We start from the raw sequence: 25056 nt of genomic DNA, 5'->3' as shown, positions 1-25056 counted from the left end.
ACCAAATTTCAGATTTAAAGAAAAAAAAAAAACGAAAAAAAAAACCAGGAGACTCACCTTTGAATTTTCTTTTAGAGAAATGTCCTCGTTGTAGTGCAATTCTTAAATGTTCTTTAATTACAAGAAAATGGAAGGATGGGAACAGGGAAGTACAAATGATAGATTGGGAGGATGATGTTTTGTTCTTAACACCAGGCAAAACAACGGATTTTAAAAACGCTTTTATTTTAAATAGCGGAAGAGTGATCTAAAAAGTACAAAAACTTTGGCAGCTTCTCAAGTTGTTGCCATGATATACCTTTCGAAACTTCGATAGCAACTGTTACTTTCTTACGTACCGTAATACCGTAAGTAGTTTTAACTCTCATCATCTTAAAATGCTCTTTTCCTATGGGATAATCAGCGTCCAACTCTAGGAGAGCTTGGCCCAGAACCTGTTTTCCCCTGACTACATTGCATAACTTCTCTCTATTATAACAATGTTTTACTACTTATATTAACAAATCACGTGTTCTATTTTACAAGGAAACTACTGTAAGATGACGTAGTTGACGTAATGTATTTTAGTGATTTCTTTTCATGTTACTGTGTTTGTTTAGGGAAGAAGCCATGAAAAGTGATTTCTTTCCAAAAACAAAACTGAAACACTTGTGACAGTGAAGAATTCGCTTTAGGAATAAATCCTCGTTATAAAGACGGAAACGGGGGCTCTACTCCTTCCACAGAAACAAGCGTGACCACTGTCGTAACTGAGACGATGGTTCCACATTTAAAACCTTATACTGTTGTCTCACGTAAAAGGAAAACCTTTCGGAGTGGACTTGAGCACTTTTGGTCCAAATTGATTTTTCTACGAAAATAGCAGCATGCAATAATAGAACTGCTGCATGGTATGAAAGAAAGGTTGGACATTTAATAGAACATTGAATTGTAACTTTCGTCTAAAATAATAGACCAGCTATTAATATTCTCAATTGTGAGCTACAAATCTACAAACCAGGGCTAGCTGGTTTCATTCTCAAAAAAAATATCTGCATGTAAAACACCACATTATTTCACATTATCAATTGATCCAGTTTCCACAAAGTCGGTATGTTGTGTAAATTGCGTGCAAATTATTTACTATAGATAAAATTTCAAAAGTTCATTGCTATAAATTGTTCTTAATTACAAAAACCGTAAAATTCCCAACTAAGTCCTGGGCTGACATTTGTTCAAAGCTTTACTTTGGTTATTTTAGGGAAGGGCTCTGTCTCTGGGAGAAAGGGATGACTCACTGGGAAAAATGATATCTTTCTTCAAGTGCTGAATCGGTATATTAGACCATGGACTTAGTTTACGGAAGTTAACACTAATATTTTTAACAAGAAAAACAATGCCATCGCAAATCGTAAGAAATCTTCGACCAGAAAAGGACCATTTTCTATCATGGATGTAGCTTTAAGTCGCTTTTCAACTTTGATAAAGTATCTCCTCCATTCTTACAAATTTCACTCTTTTACAGTAGCTATTTTCACGGTGAATTTGTCCTATTTGCAGTATACTAAAATTCAATGTGGATGTGAAGCAATAACCCTTTTTACGATAAGCTTTTCTCATTGCATTACAATGCAATTGACGGTGGCTGCGGGGAAATTTCGGGCAGAAACTAGAAAATTCCCTGAAATCACCTCACATACAAGTTAGATTATATTGTAATGCAAATGACAAACTTTAACCGTGAAAAGGGCTTTTTTTGTGCAGAACCTTGAGAATTTGTCTCACATTCACGTTGGATTTTATTATGATGCAGATACGACAACAAAAATAACCGTGAAAAAAATATTGTTTATTGTCACTTATTGCTAACTTCTCTTTATATAACAAATTCAAAACGGGGGAAGTAATCATTTTGAAACCAACTTTATATGACAAGTATGACCAATTAGATAACCACAAATCCCTCGATAACTCACCTGGTGGAGAAATTTTTCGATTATAGTAAGTGCGTTTTATAAAACTCTACCACTACTCCACAAAAACCTCTTCCTTCCTACCTTATTAACGCTACTTGTATTACTGGCTATGAGGTAATTAAGCATTAACACCGTCGTTACAGTGGCACTAGAAAACGCTCTACAATCAAAACTTTGTTGCCCCATGTGTTAATCTCTCTTTCCAACTGTACAATAACACTACACAAGCACCGTTACAATGTCACTTCCAGTGGCGTGACAAGGGGTTAATCATGGTCCGGCTCAATATAAATTGTTTTTCATCATTAGCAAAGTACGATTTAAAAAAAATCAGACTTATTGGTTTTGTACTAAAGCCGGGCCCCCTTCTATAAACTTACTACATAGTAGCTTTTGCCCCGTTAGCTGGACTTAATAGATCTACTACAAAACCTTTCAAAACAAACGACCACGAACACGCTACCGTGCGAACCCGTGCAGATGAGAAGTTGAAACGAGGAACTGAAGAGAGCTGTAAGTCTCTACCAGTAATCCAGTTCCCCCATGTAACTTCCCCTCTAAAACATCATGTACAAAAATATTACAGTTTTGGAGTTCACAGTGGTCTGCTTTGCAATCCAGTCTATGCAATCGGATAGCAAATGACAGAAACAGCTGTAGTTAATGTTTGTGGACAGGATGAGTTATTGTGACCTGGCTCCCTGATGATATGATTGGTAGAGAGTTCTTCATATGGTACGCAACGAGTTCTTGGACACTTGGGAACTCGCGATCTTTTGTTCGTACCTGGAATGAGCGAATAACAGCAAAAATATGAATGAAACTGGTTTGAGCTGACAACTCTATAAAATGCTGTTTCAAGAATAACGGTAACTTTTTGTCGGTAATTTTCGTTAGTGTCCGGGATTCGGGATTGCTCGTGGGTGAATCGGGACATTCTAAGAACAACCCAAAGGTTCGAGTTCAACGGCTTTCTGTTGTAAACGTAAGTAACAACAAACTGTACAAACCTTGCCCTCAGGGTCGACCAACAACAAATGTCGAGGCTGTCCATTTTGAACTCCAGAAAGAACATACTGGCCAGCTTTTGATTTACTTTCTCTCACAAGGAAGTTCCCCTCGTCTTCCAATAGCAGTTCTGCTTCAGCACGGGTCATAGAGCCATGGTACCAAACCTCAGACTCGAGAGGAATGGACTTGAGAACTGCAGTATTAAGAAAACGCATGAAATGACTTATTTTTCTAAAAGAGCAGCAAATGACAACCCTGGACAATTTATTAACTTGACTCAAATGCAGGTCGCGAAATGAGAATTTTAGCAAATGTGAATCCAATAGTCATCGTTGAGTACAACGACGAAGTTTCACGCGTCAAAAGCGATGTCACAGTGGTAACGTACCCTCTGCGGCTGCAGCTTCTTGCTGCAGTTTCTCTGCCTTGCTCGCGGCATATGGTTTAGGTTTGGGTGGAGGTTTCCTCGGGGCGGGACGCGGAGTTAGGTAGTCCTCGTGATCAGGATTCGTCGCCATTGGTGGTGGAGTAGGAGGCGGCATGTCCTCATCAAATTTTGCCCAGTTTTGTTCTAGGGGGAAATTAAAAGTTCTCGATTACCATATATATGTATACGAGCAACGCCCTCATGCAATACGGGAATCGCTGTAATAAAGGCGGACACTTCTCCTATGCAGACAGTTAACCAATCTCATTTTTTCGGTCCCTACTGTGAGTATCGCGCTTGGGCCATAATTGATAAGGGAGGAGGGGGAAGTCGGTCCGTAAGTTACAGTACAGACCTCGAACGTATTTATCCCATGCATTACAGAATATAGCCAATCATGAAGCTAGACAGCAGTATCCCACCGGTCCCCCGTCACTGGTAGAAAGTACTCCAAGTAGTTTCCCGGCATTCATCACGGGATCACGGGATCTAAGTTTTCCCGCCAAAATGATAGCCGCAGCTCACAACGCGCGCCAGGTGGCTCAGCCAAGAACGGCAAAGAAAACACAGCTTTGCAAGAACTTTTCACGTTACAGACTCCCCTGTTTACTGTATACATATTTCATTCTCTGGCTATCAGAAAAGCTGAGGGAAGAGTTCGAATCGGAACCGGTAATGTCAAAAGTTTTTTCAGTTTTTCTCAAATGTTCAGTAGAGTCTTATTCAAAGCTTCTTTCCTGTTATGCGTATGGGAAAGAGTCCACAGACATACCAGGCTAAAATAATGCAATGCTTTCTCGTGCCACAGCGACAAAAAACATCTTCCAACATTCTACAACAAGGTTTAAAATTTGGGTTTTTGAAACAACACCTTAAGCCAGTTTGGCGATGAAAGAGGCTCATATTAACTCATATTTCACATCTTCTGGGAGGGAAACTTCTTCTTTGGCACATTTTAAATGGCTGCTAGCGAGGATTTACCGCATTTTTTGAGGCAGAATCAATTAAATCATTCATTACCTGATCCAGAGGTCGGAGAGGATGGGTTGTCATACAGCGATGAGTCGAGCAAGTCACCTGGATGTCTCTCCAAGCTGTCGTTCCTCTCAGGTAACTTTGGAGCAGCCAGGGGATTCTCGTAGAAACCTAAACCATTAGGATTCTCATAACAAGCCCCAGCAGCAAACATCAGGCTACCACTCTGGCTCAAGCCATTACTGCTACCAGACTTATTGGACCGTACTGACGGTCTATCATAACCATCTGAAACTGAGATCATAATGGTACCATTAATTTTGTGAAGAAAATGACACAGGTTTAATAAGCTTGGGTATCAGACACTGTTTAGGAAATGAGCCTGCACTCCTCTCCTGCTTTAAGGAAAATATAAACAACATTATGTACAACACCCAGAGGAGAGTACTGCCTTATATGGGCTTTACAGGTATGTGCAGCCCAAAGGGTACCATTTTTAGCCATTTTGGTCAGAAATAGGGTATCCATTTTGACCATTTTGGTCTCAAACAGGGTATAGTTTTTGCACTCTAGTCTTAAATTGGGTATGTTTTTGAGAAGAAACTAGTTTTTTCATCATTATCTACCAGACCATCAACAAAAGCCTTGGTCCTCAAGAGGGTAAGGGTTTTGGGAAGTGGGCAACACACCCCCACCCAATTTTTCTGAGAGTACCATCCCTACTCAGGCACGGCAAACATGTTTGTAGTTATATATAATCACTATTTTCCTTAATATTTAATAATTACTGTCATCGAAATGATATTATTAAAAACTGGATCACTGGATAACATGAGAGTTTTCATTGGCTGAGCCATCATGGGTTATGAGCCATTACACCATGCTCTACAAATATAGTAAGCGTACGCGTGATTTTTTGGGACGTTTTTATTTTTTAGTTTAGTTTTCTATATTATGGGGGCAGTTTTTAATAAAACAATTATTCCACTCGCGCTTGTTGGATATGAGATGATTAAAGCCAACTCGGCGCTATGCACCTGACCTCGTTGGCTATCTATCATCTCATATTCAATGCACATTAGTGGAATAATTGTTAATTACAATCATAGAACATTGTATGAAACATCCTTCAGTGTTTGTTTTGTTTTCTTACATTCTATACACCTATAATAAGGTGCATATCATTACAAACCTTACCAGGCATATGTCTGTCAGTCTGGGGATTTTTAGACATTTCATTTCCCACAAGGGATCCCTTAGGAACATCGTAGCCGTGGGAACCTTTCATGTGAAGAACATCATAACCATGGGAATTTTTCATGTTATTAGGGTTGTCATAGTCACTTAATCCGTCAGTTGTTGTGGTTCTGAGTGTCATGTACCCTACAGGCTTTGGATCCATGGGTGATTCATATGCACCAGATGGCTGATGATGAAATCAAACTAAATAATTAGCAATGACTTTGAGATGAGCAGATTATTCAACTTGATACATGTAAAACTGTAAGTAAGTATAATGTGTAATGAAAGAAATGATAGGCCCAAAGCCCATGGCTTGGTGTGTGTCCTACTGTGCTAATAGATTCCAAACTTCAATTCCTTGAAAGAACATAATGTTTATAGAGCATTGTTTCTTTAAGCTTTGGCAGAAGTCTGTTGCCACTTCTTTCAGGAGTTTCATTCAGCTTGCAAGCTGTAAGAACCACATATATGGGATTAACTACAAAATCTATGAATGGTTAGAAATTCTTGAAAAAAATTAAATTTGGTGCAGAGTAAAAACTAAATAAACCATTTACATGTCTTTGACAGTAATTGTAGCCAGTGGTTTTCATTCCTGGTTAGCTACATGTATTTTCTCATAACTTCACCCAGTTGACACACTAGATCTACACCTTGTTAACTGCTATGCCAGACAATTTCGCTGGTCCCTGTGGTGTCCATATTAACAGCTAGGGTTTGATTGTACCTTAACATGCATTCCATCATTCTTTGGTTCCTCGTACTCCATTTCATAAGCGTGGTCCTCACTCTCTTCAAATATTGTCTCTGAAAACCTAACAACAAAACTCTTCATGACCTTGTGCAAGTACAATTCCGCCTCTCATCACTCTGGTCTGTTTTCCCAATGGGAACCATGAGAAAATATCATTCACAGGCTACTTATGATCACTGGTCTGATAATATGACTTCTGGCCGACATGATACTGTAACATTTTGGGTGTCCAAGAAACTACATGTACAACTACATGGCTCCAAATCAGTAAAAGTGATAATATTATCATAAAATCTAAAAACAAATTCACAAGACAGAATAAATTGTTTCACCTCCAAGTTGTCTAGACTAATATAATAATTATTATAAGTGAAATTTCTGGAGTGTGTACGTTTTTGTTTGTAGATGATGGCCTTGAAAAACCTGGGGGGACAAGGCCAGGATGGGAACCCTGCATAAAAAGGACTGGGGTGCCTGTTAGAAACTGTTTTGTTAGCGTGGTTTGAAATATTTTTCACACCTAAGAGGTACCAATTCTAAACCAATGCATTACCGGTAACTGACACTTTCATTATTTTTAATAGCAACAAAGACCATTGCTTTGAATACCTTCCACTTGTAAAGTTATTCTGAAAGCATTGCTCTTTAAATCTCAATCCTGTTTAATATAAGTCGTTCATTATACCCTAATAGATACCAAGAAAGCTCCTGTGACTTCTTTAGGCTGAACACACAGAGGTACCAAAATCATTTCTTAACCCCTAAAAGGTACAACGAGCATCCCCGTCCTTTTCATGTGGGAGTTCCCCCTACCCCCTAAGGGGAGGTGAGGCTCTTGGATTGCGTCAGATTCAAATCCAGTATCACTGTATGTTGCAGTGCTTCATAACAAGACATGGACAACTACTTAGTGTTTCCTTTTTAACTAGTACTGACAGCATCTTTGTTAAATTTACCTTTCAGGCACTTCAGTAGCAAGTGGAGGGTTCTGTAGAAACATCTTAAAACGAATCTCAAAAGCTTGACCAATGGTGTTAATAACATCATAAGCTAATCCTCCTCCACAGTCAACCACAAAACAGGCTGCAGGAAAATACTTTCTGGTTACTACAATGCTACAGGCGACACAACCTGTTTTAATCATTCATTTGTGGCTAAAATAGTTCAATGTGACTTCCTGATATTGTCTCTTTTTGTTTTTGACAGTTTTAAATCACTGCTTGGAGTTTCAACCTGTCAAATTAAACAACTAAATTCAAATAATGTACTAGCCTAGGGTACCATTTCTCACATTCATTTCCAAGAGCATCCTTGCAGTCATAATGATTATATTTAACTAAAGGTGCTTTCTGTAACTGAATGAGCCAACACAAATACAAACATTAATTTAATGTTAAACAGACTGTTACTTAACCTCATACATGTAGGTCTCAAACAGAAACAGACGGGTTTGGATTACATCAAATACAACTCCACATTTAAATCACTTGTTAATTTATAGTTAAACAAGTACATTAAATACAACCTCTTCCATTGGCAGAATCTTTAGCCACATATCCTATCATATCGATACAGTCCTATGACAAGAAACTGAAAATCATGTGACTGAATTTTGACTTAACTTAAATTTATATTTAGTTATTTGCACGATTAGGAGCGCAAAGCAGCAAAAAATATTTGACTCAGGCAGATTGAGCACAGCTTATGGTGAGGATCAACTCTTTGTAAGTATGAAAATCCTGTCAATACAAACCCCTCATTTAGTAGTAATGGCTACTTATTTCACCCAAACTAAAGTTCATCTGGACAATAAGTTATCTGAAAGCCAAATGTGTGTGTCTGACGAATCCATTCATATGATCAACAACCTCTTGGAGTACTGAGCCTCTACGTTCTTTGTCAAGTTGCCCAACCCTCTCCATTTTTCCACCTGTAGTTTCTTTATATAAACACTCTCCTAAATGCTCACGTGCATACTGAGAAAATACAATAAATGAGCTTTCAAACTCCCTTCATTAAGAGATAAATGAGTCATTTGTATTCACTGCACTTCAAACAGGATTTAATGGGGATTTCAGCATTTAATTAATGATAACTATAATGATTACAATGATAAACCAATTCCAGTATCATTATTTAAATCTTAAATTAACATGAAAACCTCTATTACCGCAGATAATATTGATCCCAGACGTCTGTTGAAATGGCTTTTTTTAGGCTGTTGCATGCACTATTGGTTTTTCATGTGACTAAAAACAACTGAACTCGTGATGATGAATTTTCATGATCATGTGATGAGTGAATATCTGCTGTTGGGGAAGTTGCTTCACAGTTTCTTTGCAAGTTTGTTGAGTTTCGCACTTTCTAGTAAGATGCTATCCAAGATATGTTACAGAGAAGACTTTGACAGGTGCAAAATCCATCCACACCAAGAGATGTTTGTTATCATGTGAATGAAACCAACAGTGCACAAAACAGCCTGAGAAATAAGCCAGTTCAACAGATATCTGGGATCAATAGCACCAACAGTATGGCCTATTGGTGGTTCTTTAACAAGGTTTTACTATAACTTGGATTTCATTCCAAGATGGTTTCAAGGGTTTAAAGTATCAACTTACCTTTTCCCCACCACTAGCAAATGAAATTCCTTGCATGTCATGAGTCAAGATAACTCTACCACTTTCAATACTTGTTAACTTTATACCAAGTGATGACACAGTCATATTTACGGTACAACCTGAGTTAACCATTCCAGGGAGTTCTAAATAACATTCAGACAAACAAAATGCAATTTCAGCTGCAGTATTCAAGTGAGCTATCCCTTTTTCCTAACAAATAACTAGAAAGTTAGGAGTGTTAAGTGAATTAGAGTTTTACTTTAACGACAAACATATGTGTATAATGATTTATAAAATAGTCACACAATAAATATATGTTTAACAATGTACATATACCAGTAGACACTGTTATCAATGATTATAAAGAGGATATTACATGGCCACGCGGAGATACAAAATTTATCTGCAAGTGATTAAAATATATTTCACCAGTGAGCATGGCGAACAAGTGAAATATTTTTCAACACGATTAGATAAGTTCATATTGCCAAGCAACCATGTAATTTTCTTTTTATTATATAAAATTCTCACAATACATAACAACGTTTTTGGCGATTTTCAGAAGATTTCCGACCACTTTTCTAAGATTTTCCAAGATTTGACCGAAGGCCAGTCAAACGTTTCTGAACATTTTCCAAAGATTTCTGAAGTTTTCCTAAGATTTCTGAAGATAACCGAAGATTGACGAAGACTTCCAAAGAAGGTCCGAACATGTTTTGATCATACACTAACAAATTTAAGTGCAGTTACAGGGACAAAAATGTTATCAAAATTGATATTCCCACATATGTGGATAAAAATGATATCCTCACATGTGGGATATCATTTTTATCAATTTGTTACCACTCAGTAAACCACTGAGTTTTATATAATAAAAAGACATGTTCTATATATAATTCCTAGTTACATCAAAAATATAATCATGTGCACAGCTCTCATTAAGTTTTGAGGCACCTGTCGCCATGGTCTTCACATCCGTAACAAACTTGCTGCTTTGTGGATAAATGGTATCAACAACAGGCACGTTCACAGTAACATCAAGGGTTCCTTAGGCATACTCAGCCATAACAAGTGTTATTTATTTATTTATTTATTTATTTATTTACTTACTTATTTATTTATTTCTTTTTCAATAATACAATGTAGGTGTTATGGAGTACTGCCCTTAATTACAGCCCTGATAATGCTACAAAAAGCTGCATGTATATGTAATGTACTTGGAGCAAAGGACCATATATTCACAAACATGTGTCAGTACAGTATAATACTACAGTCACTTTGAACTGTTGCAAAAGAATCTTACAAATAATTAACAATCAATAGATCATTAAAACTTTATTACCTCCTAAAAGTTTCTGTATGTTCTTTGCAGCCTGTTGGAAAGAACAGAATTTCTTTTGTATATCAATTTAATTTCTTTCCAGCTCTGAACCTACACGGCCTGGCTAATGAATGAAAAACAAATAACCCTTGTGGCATTAATTTACAAGGGGTAATTTTGTACAATTATATCAAACATACCAGTATAATGTTCCACTCAATCAAAACAATGACTATGTTGATACCTAAAAAGGGTCATTTCATTTTATATCCCCCCCTCCCCCCACTGACAAGATTTTTTGAAGGGCTATGAAAGCCATTTGTGAGGTGGTTGCTGTTCTATGAATATTTCTGAGGGGATTCGGGGGACTACAGAAAACTTAGGTTACTTGGAAGGGGGTGGGGGAGGTATCATAGCATTAGGACTTTGACCTCATGGGGCAACTTTTGGTGGCCTATATGTGTGGACTTGCATGATGAGTTTTGACATACTGTACTGTATCAATATCATGGAATGACCCCAAACTGGCTGGTTGGCAATTATTTTCCTTAATGTATGTTGCAAATTACTGTGCCAGCATATGATTCGAATGTAGACATTTGATTGATGGATTAATTATAAGGGTGCCAAATAAGGTATCATGAAAATAAACACACAGGAAAAGAACAGCTATCTTAAAAGCTGGATCAGACATTGCACACTGTACCTTTTTTCTTCTTCCTAACTCATAACCAGCCGCTTCAGAACATCTCAAGATGGCCTCCCTGTTGTACCAGACAATAAACATAATAAACTAAAACACATGAAAACAAAACAAGGCCTGGCCATGCTACCCTGGGTGCACTAGTGGCTTCGTCACCAAAAAAAACCCTCTGATGCCCAGGGTATATCCATGCATGATAATACCCAAATTAAGCAATAGAACACTTTTTCCGTGTTTACATAGCCTCATCTAAACACGGGAAGGGTTCGGAGAATTCGAGACAGTTAGGCAAACCCTCGACTATGTCTTGGGTTTGCATAACTTACGAGAATTCTCCCAACCCCCGAGTGTTTAGATGAGGCTATGTAATCATGGAAAAAGTGTTCTATTGCTTTTATAAAATAATTCTCAAAAATATGCACGAAGCTAAAACATCACAACTGTGTTTACATACTCTCATCTAAACACACCTGTCAACCAATGAGAGCGTGCATAGTAGCTCAATCATTTTATAAAAGCTGATTATTTAATTTCTTGATGAGCCAGTAATCGTAATTGCATGGCGATCAATTCAATTAAGCAATGGAAATTGATTAGTTGGTTTCTAACATACAAAGATTCTATCAAGCCCGCATTTGACGTATTTCCTCAAGAGAAAAATATTTAAAGTCCCGCCTTATTTGTAACTTTCAAATCTCTAAAGCATTATTCACGCATTCCGGCAGTTATATTTGTAAGCAAACACAATTTTGCACAGCCATATAAAGTAAGTCTTAATTTAAGCAGTTAATAATCACGGCTTCCTACGGATGTGCGACTTAATTCCTGCTTTTTTCAGTTTGAATTCATACCTTGTTACTTGCTGTCGAAGATCATAAGGCAGAGTTCGCATGGACTTTAAAACTTGCAAACAGCCAACATACTGAGAAGGAAGAAGTAATATTCAGATTAATTTGGTGACTCGAACAATCAATTGATTTGAACATCGATCCCTGGTTTGATGGATACTTATGGTGACTCGAAGGCAGCAAAGTCCATTTTGAAGCGAACTTCTTAGTCACGTTAAAACAAACACCGCTGTCTTAATCAAAACAAGAGCATATTTATTAAAATCTCGGAGACCCAATATATCCCTCGTACTAGTACTACAAACTCACTTTGACAGCGTAGCAAACTCCGCCTTCCATCAGCGAATTATCTGAATGAAGCCATCCCCTGCTTGGCTTATGTACAAAGCTACCTGTCTTTGTCCACTCAGCTGAAGGATCGGAAGGTTTTTTCTTGCCAAACATGTTTGTTCTAGACTTTGCTTACAGACACAGCCCTGACGTAAACATTACTTCCTTACCTTCCTGGGTCTTCTTGATCTTCCCAGAATGCTGTGCGCAGTAGACATCATCTGCTGACCAGCCTACCGGCTCAGGCTAACAAATCGAGACATCGCCCGTTCACCCTCGCTTTACTGAGTTCGTATGTTTTCTTTCTTTTTTTTTTTTTTTCGTTCTTTCAATCACCACCTACAAGAAATGTTATGACGGTTCATGACATCAACTGCCGAAACATGTTTCAGTTACATGCAGGCCCCTTGGGGAGGGAAGGGTTACGGCGGGGTTACTCCCCAGAGTTTTTGGTTGGGGTGTAAGGCACCCTCACTCTATTTCAGACCTGTGCCAAAATTTGGGACTCCTATTTCAGACCAGCAAAATTAGTACTGTACATGGCTCAAAATATGACCGCCGCTAACCAAGGCCCCATGTGTGTAAACATTTGAGAAGGGCTACAAATGTACCAATGTTGATGCGGAAAAAATCAGTTCCTTGTAAACAAAATACCCAATGCCAAGCCAGAGTTTACAGAAGATACCCTAATTCAGACAAAAATGGTCAAAATCTATACATTTGTCAGACCAAAAGCGCTCAAAAAGGCATGCAAATTAGTGTGCTGAAAGAAACTGAAAACGAGGTTTTTCCTGATCAAAATGACCTCGACACCAAAATCTCGTGGTGACATGTTTATTCGTTCCAACGCCGTATTTGTTCCTCTAATAAGGTCTGTCAGGAAATGTCTCAATGAATGTTACATTATTTGCACATAAATGACAGCGATTTCATTGTCAACTTTATAGGCGTTTTGTGTTACATTATGTTGTCCAGTTACCGACCGGTATCAGTATTCGAACAGTTAAAAAATAATTTGATTTTTTAATCGTGCTTGTTAATATCTGCACTGACAAATACTCCTAAAGGAAACCGACAATTTTTGCTGTGGGATAAAAGTTTAGGAGCACTATTAGCCTGAGGAAGGCCTCCGTTTTGATCAGGTAAGTAAATTGTTCGTGGTTAATATTTGCGCTATTCACTGGGCAGTAATATTACCGATGCTAAACTAAGGGTCTGATAAATGTGGTATTTTCAAAAGAGCTTTTTGATTTTTGGCTTGAAAATACTCGAAGAATTCAAGTGGTCAGAACATCAATTAACTTTACATGAAATTGAGTTTTCTTTTTTTCTGAAATAACAGAGTTCAATTAAAATCAGTGTCGTAACTTTATCGATATGATATAAACTCAGGATATGCATATAATCCCACGATAGGCAACACCACGCATGGAAAGTTTATTGATTTCATTTTGGAGGCAAATTATTTTCTGCATTAGGGTGTTGTTTCACCTGACTGCATTTTGCATAACAAAAAGCGCAAGGAAAAATACTGTCTGCTCCTGGCTTCTTTTCATGGTGCTAATACATTGGTTGGCTGCAGAAAGTTACGTTGCTGCTTTATTTATATTGCTGTGGTCGGAGACTCGGCAAAAGGAGCTTCGCAGAAAAGGAAATTACACGACGACTACAAGGGTATAAACTTCTAAAGCCTTTGCAAATCATATTCAAGATTAAATCTATATATTATGTCGGGGCCAAATTGTAGATCTCCAGTGACCGAGTAAGGGAAGATATAGCAATTTGAAAGAGGTTGGGCACTGGGCAATACAATGAATACTAGGTAATCTGAAACTGCAAACTAACAACTGGACTAACCCTCGCAGTAAGGACAAAAGATGAAGGGTAAAAGCCGGCAAACAGTTGAATATAATTTTCCCGCGACATTTTGGTCTGCAACCCTCTACGGACACAACGTATAAGGCTCATATAATTTGTTGTAGTTAATTTTAGTCTCATACATTTTTGGTTTAAAAGGAGCCTGAAACGTTTGCGAGGCTTTTCGGGGAGGAGACGACTGTCACCGCCAACCAGCCCGACATCATTTTTTTAACTTTTTTTCTTTTTTTTTCTGGTTGGAGGATGTTTATTTTCGCCGTCTCTCTTTGAATTACTCATTAGCAACGTCCGAAAAACGGAATATTGAAAATCTAATTCGACTTTGTCGATATTACTGCTTTATATTATATTAGATGAGCAAAGTTCAGGCTACCTTGGGTAACTTTACAAAGGCCAAAAAACGCTCGAGACAATACAGAGTATTTTTCTGTTGTCGAGCATGACCCGTTTCGATCGCTTTTTGACATATTGGCACAGGTTAGTGATTTTGAATGGTAGTGCGAAACAAAAGTACCGTTTATATAGCTGTTTATTATATGGCTAGCTCGCTGATCGGGCAAAATGAACCAAATCCTGCACTGTAATTGGCTAACCGAGCGGGCAAGATGGAGCTATCTTGCCCGCTCGGGATTACGCGCTATGTCCCACAGGAAAAATTTGTTTTTTATCCCATATCGGTCAAGATCGCTGGATATTGGCCTCGTTCTTTGTTGGCGTGTTTTAATAATGGACCTTGACTCCATCTCGGTCCGTAAACCTTGGTCAATATCCGGCCATCTCGGACCTCACGCTTGCTCAATAACCCATATTACAGCGCGATGAAATGCTCCGTGATTCTTCATTGCGCGAAACGTGAGCTGTTTGATTCGTGAAAAAGTTACTGTTCAAGAATGGCGATACTTATTCTTTCGCCTAATTTTTTTTCTTTTTTCTTGTAATAAAAAATAGAGAATTAGATACGAACATCAATAAAAATATTCTGAATCGTGCTTATCCCTGTTAAAGGCCTTAGTAACCATAGAAAATAATTCACGTTTCAGAACAATTTCACGCCAACTCAGGCAAACAATGAAATAGGAGTTCAATGACTATAAGATCTGATTATGAAACAAGTTGACTCTTTTAACAGAATTTTCCTTGAAGGTGCATTGAAAAGCTGGTGTTGCAAGCCAAAACAAATAAATTGCCGCGCCAAACATCTTTAGACGAGCTGGGCATCAAGGCGCTAGTTCGCACCTAGAACTGCGTCATCTCAATTGACTCCATCTGTGTGCAAAAAGCAGATGAGTTTTAATTTCTCTCCTCTATGACTTCGTATTTCTTTATTTTTTTTAATCAAGGAAACCTTGCAAATTCTTGACACTGACTCTGTCTCCTAAAACTCCTAAGAACAAAGGCCTGTATAATCTTACACCATACCGCTGCGGCGAGGCTTTTTCACAACACTTGAAATTGATTCTTGTTGAATGGGTCACCCGCGCAGTAGGTATTGACGGCTGGAGTTCGAAATAAAAAAAAACATCCGTGAATAATTAAACACATACATTAAACCAGCAGACCGACTCAAACAACACGTACAGTCTTTGCTCGCCCTAAGCAACTGATGAAATTGGTGAGACTCCTCGTGAACAAGGGGTGACTTTTTCAGCTCAGGAACTTTGTAAGTGGTAAAGTTAAATAGCTTCTCCACGTAACCGGACGAATGTGCATCTTTCTCAGATAAGCCTCCTTCATAACTGCTGTGTTGGTAACCAACATGGGCCACCATAGTCGTGATCAGTGATCAGCTTCTTGTTCTATACTGATATCCACTTGTACTTAACTTTCTTGAACCACTCGCCGTACATATGTGAATGTGTCAATGAGATTTTTCGGAAGTGTGTGATTTAATTGGTGTTTTTCGATGGCTGTTTGTCTGGACAAATAATCAGGAGATTTAAAAGTAAGATTTTGAAACCAGCTGGTCTTGGCAATTTTCAGCGAAAGATGTTTCAGAGCGCGCACAACCCAGAAAGGGGTTGTGTCCTGGTGTACCGGTACACAGAGGGAATAACCATATTACTCCTTTCTTTGCGAACCTTTGTTTAGCTGTTGAAGATTTTTGGGTCTTTTGTATCGGTTCATGTGAACCAGTACACGAGGACAGAACCGAGAAAGGATTGGCTAGGAGCCGGCTTCATTGCAATTGAGTTTCTAAAAGTTTTTTTTCCTCTACATTATTGTCTAAATTAAGCTGATTTATCAACTGTTACAGTTTCGGATATTTGCATGTTGTTTTGCGCTTCATAAGATATGATCAAGAAAATTTCTCTCATGTCTGAACTATGGTTAGGGTCGCAAAATTAAAATTCTGTCGTACTTAAACAGAGGCGATGAAAGTTATTAAAATTGTTGTTTTGTGTAAATATCAATCCCCCGATGTTTGGTAGTGGAAATTTGCAAATGAAATGGAAACATTGTAATTGATGTTATTATATAAGAACGAATTAATTCTTATTGAGTATTTCAGCCTCTTTACAATCTATTTCTTGCTCGAACGAACTGAGGGACTGTATTCAGTTTCTCAGACTTTGAGAATCGAGATAAGTTATTTCGGTTAAACCAGTCGCGAGCGTAAAATTTCATCAATCAAGATGGTTTTTATTTTGCATACTATTTAATTTGAATTTGACATGCACACGTATTGTTTTCGCCGCAGACGCTTAGAGGAATCAACTTGTCTCCAACATGCAAGCAATGAACATTTCTGATGTATCACAACCCTGCCTCGACTCAACTCTATCCTTGGAGCTGGCTAGCTTCAAGTTATCGTCAACATTGCACGGTTTTCTCCTTGCCATCTGCATTACAAATGGACTGTTGTCGGTTTTAGCTACCGTCGGGAACGCTCTTGTGTTAATAATCATCCTCAAGTTCCCATCTCTTCGGACTCTCTCCAACATACTTATATTCTCACTTGCTCTTATAGACGTGTTAGTTGGTGTGGTTGTGCAACCCTCCTTCGTAGTGTACATCGCTGGCAAAATCAACCTTGAGTTTTACTGCGGAGCGCTTCTTGCGTACTTATACACCGAAATATTTTGCGTGGGTCTTTCCTTGATCACATTGAGTCTAATAGCCTGTGAGAGGTTCTTCGCCATAGTTTACCCTTTCAAGTACATCAACTACATGACGAAACCTCGATTGATAACCATTGTGGCTGCAGTTTGGGCAGTGTGGTTTTTATTCAATGTTATTTGCAGAACTTTGAGAGTGAAAAATGACGAATTTTTCTCTCCCATTGCCTCAGCTGTTATTGGCTTCAGTCTGATTTTGAACATAGCTTTGTACTTTAAAATATTCAAAATAATAAGGCGACATGAGAGACAAATTAACGCACAGAACCTAGTGAACAGAGCGATTCGCGCGCGCGACTCGCGCAAAGATGACACCAGCAATAGCTCTGCACAGGAGTCAACCTTGAGCTCAAGGGAAACGCATATGGCTCGAACTGTGGCATATATTACAGGCGTGCTTGTTCTTTGTTATTTACTTCTCATGGTCACGTCGTTCGCCGACATGCTGATCGAAGACGATGCACTTTTTGATCATTTGTTATACCCTTTGGCGGAGACAATCACGTTTCTTAATTCTTCTCTCAACCCGTTTCTATATTGCTGGCGTTGTCGAGACCTCAGGGAGAAAATTTGGCTGGTCTTAAAAGGGTCAAAATACTCAACTAGCAGCAAACACAGCAGTCGACGAAGTGTTGAACAAAAACAATCTACAGAGAGAGAGACTTCCACAAGGAGAGAGGAGCGTGTCTGAAAAATCATCAGCGAAGATGCACTTGAGGAGGGGAGCGTGTCTGAAAATCATCAGCGAAGACGCACTTGAGGAGGGGAGCGTGTCTGAAAATCATCAGCGAAGATGCACTTGAGGAGGGGAGCGTGTCTGAAAATCATCAGCGAAGACGCACTTGAGGAGGGGAGCGTGTCTGAAAAATCATCAGCAAAGACGCACTTGAGGAGGGGAGCGTGTCTGGAAATCATCAGCGAAGACGCACTTGAGGAGGGGAGCGTGTCTGAAAAATCATCAGCGAAGACGCACTTGAGGAGGGGAGCGTGTCTGAAAATCATCAGCGAAGACGCACTTGAGGAGGGGAGCGTGTCTGAAAAATCATTAACGAAGATGCACTTGGAAAGCCTTGGAATGGTGGTGTTTTGCAAACGGTTTTAAACTTGAACTAATCAATGCAACAACTTCACTTTCCCTATAGTACGTAGAGGTAAACCGAATTCACAACGTCAATTGTTAAGTACACATAGCTTGAATTCACTTTCAATGGGGTGAAAAATGATTGACTGGAGAAAGATTCGAGGAACGTACGACAAGTTATATAAATGATTAGGTGAATTCAGCGTTGCAATTTTCACACATATTTCAAAGTCTTCAAAAGCCGTCGAAATATCACTATTAGACTTTCGATGATTGCGTTTTCCTTTCAGGTGGAATATGTATGGATGGCATGTACGTACATGTAAGGTCGCTGTTTATATTTTTCTCCATCTTACCCACTGCGATATACCATGATTATTCTCCATTGATATATGATACTACTGCAAAATTTAATGACAAAAATATTATGACTAGAGATAGTCGTAACTTAAACTTAACCATACGTCCTAGAAATGAAATGTATATGGCCAATCAAGGCCGAGGGTAATTCTCTTACATCAGAATTAAGGCTCTACTTCCAGGAATCTTAAAGTGAATTGTAGAAGTAAACAGGTAATAGGTGATAAAGATTCGCGGCAAGTAGAAATTTCCGGGTTTTTTTTGTTTTTTTTTTGGGGGGGGGGGGGAGGGGGTGGGTTGGGGGTGTTCAAGTCCAGCCATAGTATCTTCGATAAGGTTATACCGAATCGTATGCTCTCGTGTGTGCACTTATTCAAATTTTACTGAGTTGACCAACTCAACGTCAATACATGGTGCAAAACTATCTCGCCTGACATCGTTTTTCTTATGTTCTTGAAGATACAGTAAGTATGCCTGTGCTACGAAGGAACGCTCAATTCAGGAAGTACTGTAGAAATTGTGACTTTCAACGTTAACTTTATTACAATGGTGGTGGAGTGCACGTTTGTCTGTCACCGTTGAAAGAACAAAACGACAACTCCTGCCAAGCTGAACTCCAGCATTTAACTACTAGTTGTGTTTCTTTGTAGTCGGGTTAGCTTTTGATTCTAAATATCCTATGGTAGAAAAGGCTGTTTTTATTCGATACCAACCAAGCAAGACGCATGTGAGAGTTGCGCGAGGCGACTGCGAGGAACTTGAGGCGAGCACGCTCCGCGCGCGGTGGAAAAGGAGGCTTTAAAACTATCAAGAGAAATCACCTCTCTCGCTCTCTCCTCTCTCCTACATTTTCCCCCGCCCAACCCGCCCTCCAGCTCTCTCTTTCTCACTCTTCTTCCAGCAAGACGATTGTGCTCGAGTTTTTAAGAGGAGTGGGGAATATCTTAATATGATGTCTTATTTTCACCATTACGTCTCCAAAAATATTATTGCTATGAAAATGAAACGTTGAATGGCTGTGTGTACTGCACCTGAGAGTGTATACAGTTTAATGAAAGTCGCGTGATATCGCCATATCGCGCAAATCAATGCAGACAATTTGTGCCCGGGTCAAAATAGTCTAACCTGGGTTAAGGTGGTCTTATGCCCTCAGATATTAATTTTTCTAAAACAAAAAAAAACATTTTTTCGAAACACGAAGATTCGACATGTCTGACCATTGGCTAAACTTATTTTGAAACGATTATGCTCTAATTGCTCTTTGATTTACGTTTAAATTAAGAAATCTGCACGCTGGTAGCTATATTTCAACCTAGCAAGGCCCATAGCAACGGTTGTTTGCAGTCCAAAAGCAGTTACAACATTGATTCATTTCATAAATACTCTTTTTCTTTGGCCATCGTAGCTTGATAAGAAATAACACGCAAACTGCGGTGATAAACATGGCAATAAAACACATGTTAAAAAACAAAGTTCATTTACTTGACGTTTCGTATGTTTCAACATACATCTTTAGAAGTGACCGTTAGGAATAGAAGTAACAACTAATTTACAATTTAAAATAAGTAAATAATTGTTTTTTAACATGCGTTTTATTGCCATGTTTATCACTGCAGTTTGCGTGGATTCAACTCAGTACATTTTAATTATACTTTACAGAAGAGCTTTAAAGATGTGTACGAGAGGGAAATTACACCAAGATAAAAAAAATCTGGGGTTTTCAACACCGGATTGAAGCTAACCTGTGAACAGGCTCCCGGCGAGGACGGAAAAAAATTTCGCTAGATCGGCGAGCGCGAAACAGAACAATTCGGAGAGCAAAGCGATCGTGGGAGCCTGTTCGCAGGCTAGATTGAAGCTAGTGGTGAATGATTCTTAACATAATAAATGATGGCACACATCACGCTTTTTGTTTCATTTCTCACTGTAAACCATTGCGCGCCTAAATATGGCACTGTTTTAAAGACCGAAGTATCGCGTTCCTTCAAAGAATTTCAGTCATAAAAACTCATTTTTGCGGATTTTCCTGTATTTCATTTAAACAACAAAACAGTCCACATTGATACCAAGAGTTTGTTGCTTCCCATTTTATTCCTCGAGCGTCGACATTTTGAGAGGAAAACGAGATAAAAAGACCGTGTTGTTATTGTTCTTCATTGTCGAAAGTGACATGAAAACTGGCTCCATATATATAAGTCTATTGACTGGGTGTCCTGTGCGATACGGATCATTGATATTCACCAGTTGCAAATTTATAAGCAATCATTTATAATATATGCAGAACTAGTAAAGCAAACTCACGCAATCAAAGTCTCATTTGCATCTGAAGTGGAATTGTACTGAATACGTTCTTGTTTGACTAATATTTTTATTCATCTCTCGCCCTGAGACATGGCACCAGTTGAAGGCAACGAAGGTGAAGAACTGGTCGATGGAAATGACAATGGTACACCAGCAAAAGACGACAGCGAGCGAGTCATTACAGTCGTGGCGTTTTTCTCGTTCGGGTTTATCTTGTATTCGGTTTACTCGCTGCTGATAGCTGCCGCTGAAGATATCTTGAGGGGCAGTGATATTCCAACCTCGGCTGTTATTTCATGTATTATCGGACCGTATGTGTTGATAACTCTCGTGTCGCCTTATTTTGTTCAGAAGATCCCGTACCTGCCTCGCATTATCGTGGTGTTTGTCTTGTACGAAGTTGGCTTGTTCTGTTTGGTTTACGTGTCGCGTGTTGAGACGAAGCTGCTTTCTGTGTGCTTGGTGTCTCTCGCGTTCGGTGTGGGAGAGATGTCGAGCATAGCCATGACATCGTTCTATAATAAAGCTATTGTCGGAGTGTTTTCAGCTGGGACTGGTGTCGGATTCATTACAGCTCCTCTTTATTACACAGGTTAGTAATGTCGTACTTCTGATAAAGAGGACAGTTGTCTAAGTCGCTCTGTGTGAAGCTCGTAGTCAAGCCATTAAAAATGCGTATAAATCGATCGCAATCGAACGAAAGATTAAGGGCCTGATTGCATGGCGAATTTCAGCCCGGCTAGGGGGCGCTGAAATTTTGTTGCGATATAAACATAACGAATTTCAGCCCGGGCTGAAATATTAGCCTCGGCGCCAAATATGAAAATGAAATTGTGTGCGAAAAGTCCCCAGAGAATCAAAATGGCGCCGAGAACACGAATCGTGAAAATAGGCGCATTGCTTCTCTCGTAGTTTGACCTTTTGTTGGCGCTCAATTTTTAACTTTTTGGGATAGTAACACCCTACAATGATGATGGAACTGAAACGAAACCTGTCTCTCAGCCAGAAAGACGTACTTTTATAGAAAGAAAATATGTCCTCAAGCTTGCCGAGTTCATGGCTTCCCTGACAGCCTCGTGCTGTTTAACCTTGTCTCGATGTTCTTATATTCCATCTAAGCTTTGAAATTAGAGAGATTCTCTATTTTATCGCCTTTATTCTACTGAGATCGCTTCTACTTCGTAGCGGCAGCCATCTTATTTCCTGCTTTTCAGCCCGGGCTGAAATTCCGTTTGCCCGGGCTGAATTGCTGAATTGCTGACAAAATTCAGCTGAATTCAGCTGAATTGCTGAATTTGATTTCATGAGAATTTGTTTCAGAAGCCGGGCTGAAACTTTAGCCCGCCTAACCAGGCTGAAATTTCAGCGCCGGCTGAAATTCGCCATGTAATCAGGCCCTAAAAAAAGTCACGTAATTTGATCGTATATTTTTAATAGCAAATAAGACAAAAAAGTATCTCTGACCTATATGCTTTACGATTGTCGATTCCAACTGAGTGGTGAGTCGATCGTCTTTCCCGGTAAATTTTCATTAATTCTTAATTCAGCAAACTATTTTGTTAACAAAACAAAATAATTTGCATTGGACGATTAGGTCATCCGGCAGATGTTAAATACTCTAACACAACTTTAGTCACCAGGACAACCGGCGGAGAACAGATGCTGCGGGTTTTCTTCAGGCATTAGTTAAAAGGGATTTTTTGAATTCTAAGTAATCTTCATTGTTTTTTGGTACAATTGAATAAAGTTCCCTTCGCTCGCCCGTACAAACCCATGCAAATGATTAATGGTTTTCTTATGGTTCCAACCAAGGAACTCAGTGGAGATTGGGGGAGGGGTGGCCGCGTTTTGTCAGCAAGACTCTTTTTTTTTTTTTCTTTTTTTTTTTTTTCATTTTTCAACTTCAGATTGTTGTTTTGGCTCTCATATTATATTTTTCTAATACACGATTCCTCTCTGCTTTCCCTGTTTTTTTGTGCGAGGGATTGGAATTGACTCTCCACTCCTTCATCTGTTGTTCATGCAAATTATTAAATACTCGACTGCAACCGTTTTTCTGAGTCATCAATCCTTCATAGAGTAGTTCCAAATAACCGTAACCATTTAAGACACTTAACCTCACTTTATTACATTGGGTAATGGCTTTTTTCTTGCATTTTATACATAACAGAAAAGTTACAGCTTTCATTTGAAATTGCTATTTTTCAGTCTTCGTTTGTGTTCCAGGATAAACACGGTATCTTAGCTATATTTGTACGTTGTATAGTTAGTCCTCTAAATACGTTTTTGGAGTGATCCACTCTCCAACCTCGTTGACCTCCACAATCCTGTTCGCTGCAAATATTCCATACTTTCTTTTTCGGAAAGTACCCATCACCGGCAATCTCAATTCTTTCCCGAATTTTGTATTACTTATTCTCATTTTCAGAATCTAAAACTAAACAGTTCTGAGTTACTCTTAAAGTTGTCTTCTTTTTTGTGTACAGCCATGACAACGTGGTTTTGTGTGTCCTCCGAGACTACAACAGTGACAGTAGCTGGGCTTGTTGTTCTTTATTTGATATTCTACTGGCTGATGGAGAGAAAGCACAGCAAACCAACAACAAGAAAACCAGGACAGTTACCCTTCGACTATGTACAATACGAAACAGTTGACCAAACCAAAAGTACAGAGAATAAACAAGACGAACCCTCCCCACCCCTGCTGACAACAGCACAGAAGCTACAAGCCATAAAACAGATTCTTCCAACAATCCTTTGCGTGGTGATTTCGTGGATGTCCGAGTTCTTAGTCACCCAAGGTGTTATCACGACGTACGCATTTCCAAACTCACCCTTCCCCCCTCGGGATCATTACCAGTACTACATTACGTTATTTCTCTTGGGAGAATTCATCGGTAGATCATACCTCGCTTTCGTTTCGTTGATCAAACAAGAATTCCTTCCCAAAGTCATGATTCGAAAGTTATGGCTCTTGACTGTGATAGAAGTTAGTATTCTTGTGTTCTGTCTTTTTGCCGCCTGGTACCGTTTCCTTCCCAGTGTAACAATACTGCTGTTTATTTCATTCTTGGCTGGTCTCATCATCGGAATTATGTACGCTAATGTGCTGCAGGTGTTTACTAATTCGTACGAGTTCCCCCTGCGGGAATTTGTTCTGGGGTTTGTAGCTGTAGCCACGGGCATGGGGATTTTAATCGCTGGCTTGCTTGGACTCGTAGTGGAACCTTCCTTCCGACGGCACTGCCTCACAATAACTGATCTGTCGGAGTATTGTTTCACAAGAACAGATCCAAATAAACTCTCTAATATCACTTCCTTATGCTCTCAGTAATTGGTGGGTTTGTGACGGATTGAATTTAATTGAATTCTTGGATAACGATGATAAACCGTAGGCCCCGTCTCAAAACTCTTCATAATTAATTCTGTGGGACGTAAAAGAACCCACACATTGATCGAAAAGAGTAGGGGGACGTAGTTCCCGGTGTGGTGGTCTATCCTTCATCTGATAGTTAAATGCTCGGAGATATTACCTGCATACTCTGAAATCCGAGGGTAAATACAGTAATGTATGTATGTATTTGGCTGTCTTATTTCCAAGTTTGTAAATAGAATTGTTTGTTCCACTCTACTGAAATAAAAAGACTTTCACATTTAATTAGTTTGAAAATCTTTGCAGTGTTGCCTGAATCAGAGGAAACTTCTAGATAGTCCAAACCTACTTATTACGAAAACAAGTCACAACTTTTCTGTCGAAATCAACTTATTTGTAAAATATAAACGCTACCGTTCAGGAATGGGGTTGGGGCGCGGGTTATCATTAGAGTATTGGTTCAAATACAACCAATGAACATACGAAAATTGCGTTGACTGATCGCCTGACTGACTGACCGACTTCCGTCAGCTGACAAACGGACTGACCGGGTGACTGTCCGACTGTGTTACTGGCACTTGTCTGAATAAATGACTCACTGAGCATCGGACCATCTGATTGAATGGCCGAGAGTAACTCAATGAATAACTGTTTGACCGACTGACTGACTGACCGACCAACCGACGACTTACCGGCCGAACGATTTACTTACTGATTCTCTGAGTGACTGACTCACTGAATGACTGTCTCTCTAGCTTCTGTC

General features: G+C 39.1%; 3 protein-coding genes across 3 annotated transcripts; 2 read left to right on the top strand and 1 right to left on the bottom strand.

Moving 5' to 3' along the window:
- Nucleotides 1-549: 549 nt before the first annotated feature.
- On the bottom strand, nucleotides 550-12611 carry LOC145502236 (SHC-transforming protein 1-like). Its single transcript, XM_081481493.1, has 13 exons — nucleotides 12164-12611; nucleotides 11858-11928; nucleotides 11010-11067; nucleotides 10325-10355; nucleotides 8983-9125; nucleotides 7890-7941; nucleotides 7321-7447; nucleotides 6338-6425; nucleotides 5566-5794; nucleotides 4414-4662; nucleotides 3355-3537; nucleotides 2966-3159; nucleotides 550-2741 (listed from the first exon to the last, which is right to left on the bottom strand). The coding sequence occupies exons 1-13, from the start codon at nucleotides 12296-12298 to the stop codon at nucleotides 2616-2618; spliced, it is 1686 nt and encodes a 561-aa protein (XP_081337619.1). The 5' UTR covers nucleotides 12299-12611; the 3' UTR covers nucleotides 550-2615.
- Nucleotides 12612-16672: 4061 nt separating this feature from the next.
- Nucleotides 16673-18381, top strand: LOC145484046 (beta-2 adrenergic receptor-like). Its single transcript, XM_081462653.1, has one exon. It carries the CDS (start codon nucleotides 16790-16792, stop codon nucleotides 17867-17869), a length of 1080 nt encoding a protein of 359 aa, XP_081318779.1. The 5' UTR covers nucleotides 16673-16789; the 3' UTR covers nucleotides 17870-18381.
- Nucleotides 18382-20186: 1805 nt separating this feature from the next.
- LOC145502163 (uncharacterized) lies at nucleotides 20187-24254 on the top strand. Its single transcript, XM_081481431.1, has 2 exons — nucleotides 20187-21512; nucleotides 23407-24254. The coding sequence occupies exons 1-2, from the start codon at nucleotides 21011-21013 to the stop codon at nucleotides 24252-24254; spliced, it is 1350 nt and encodes a 449-aa protein (XP_081337557.1). The 5' UTR covers nucleotides 20187-21010.
- Nucleotides 24255-25056: the final 802 nt, after the last annotated feature.

Source organism: Orbicella franksi, chromosome 1, assembly GCF_964199315.1.
Source record: "Orbicella franksi chromosome 1, jaOrbFran1.1, whole genome shotgun sequence".
Lineage (NCBI taxonomy): Eukaryota > Metazoa > Cnidaria > Anthozoa > Scleractinia > Merulinidae > Orbicella > Orbicella franksi.
Note: the sequence above shows the minus strand (reverse complement) of the source record. Positions and strands in the feature narration are given on the sequence as shown.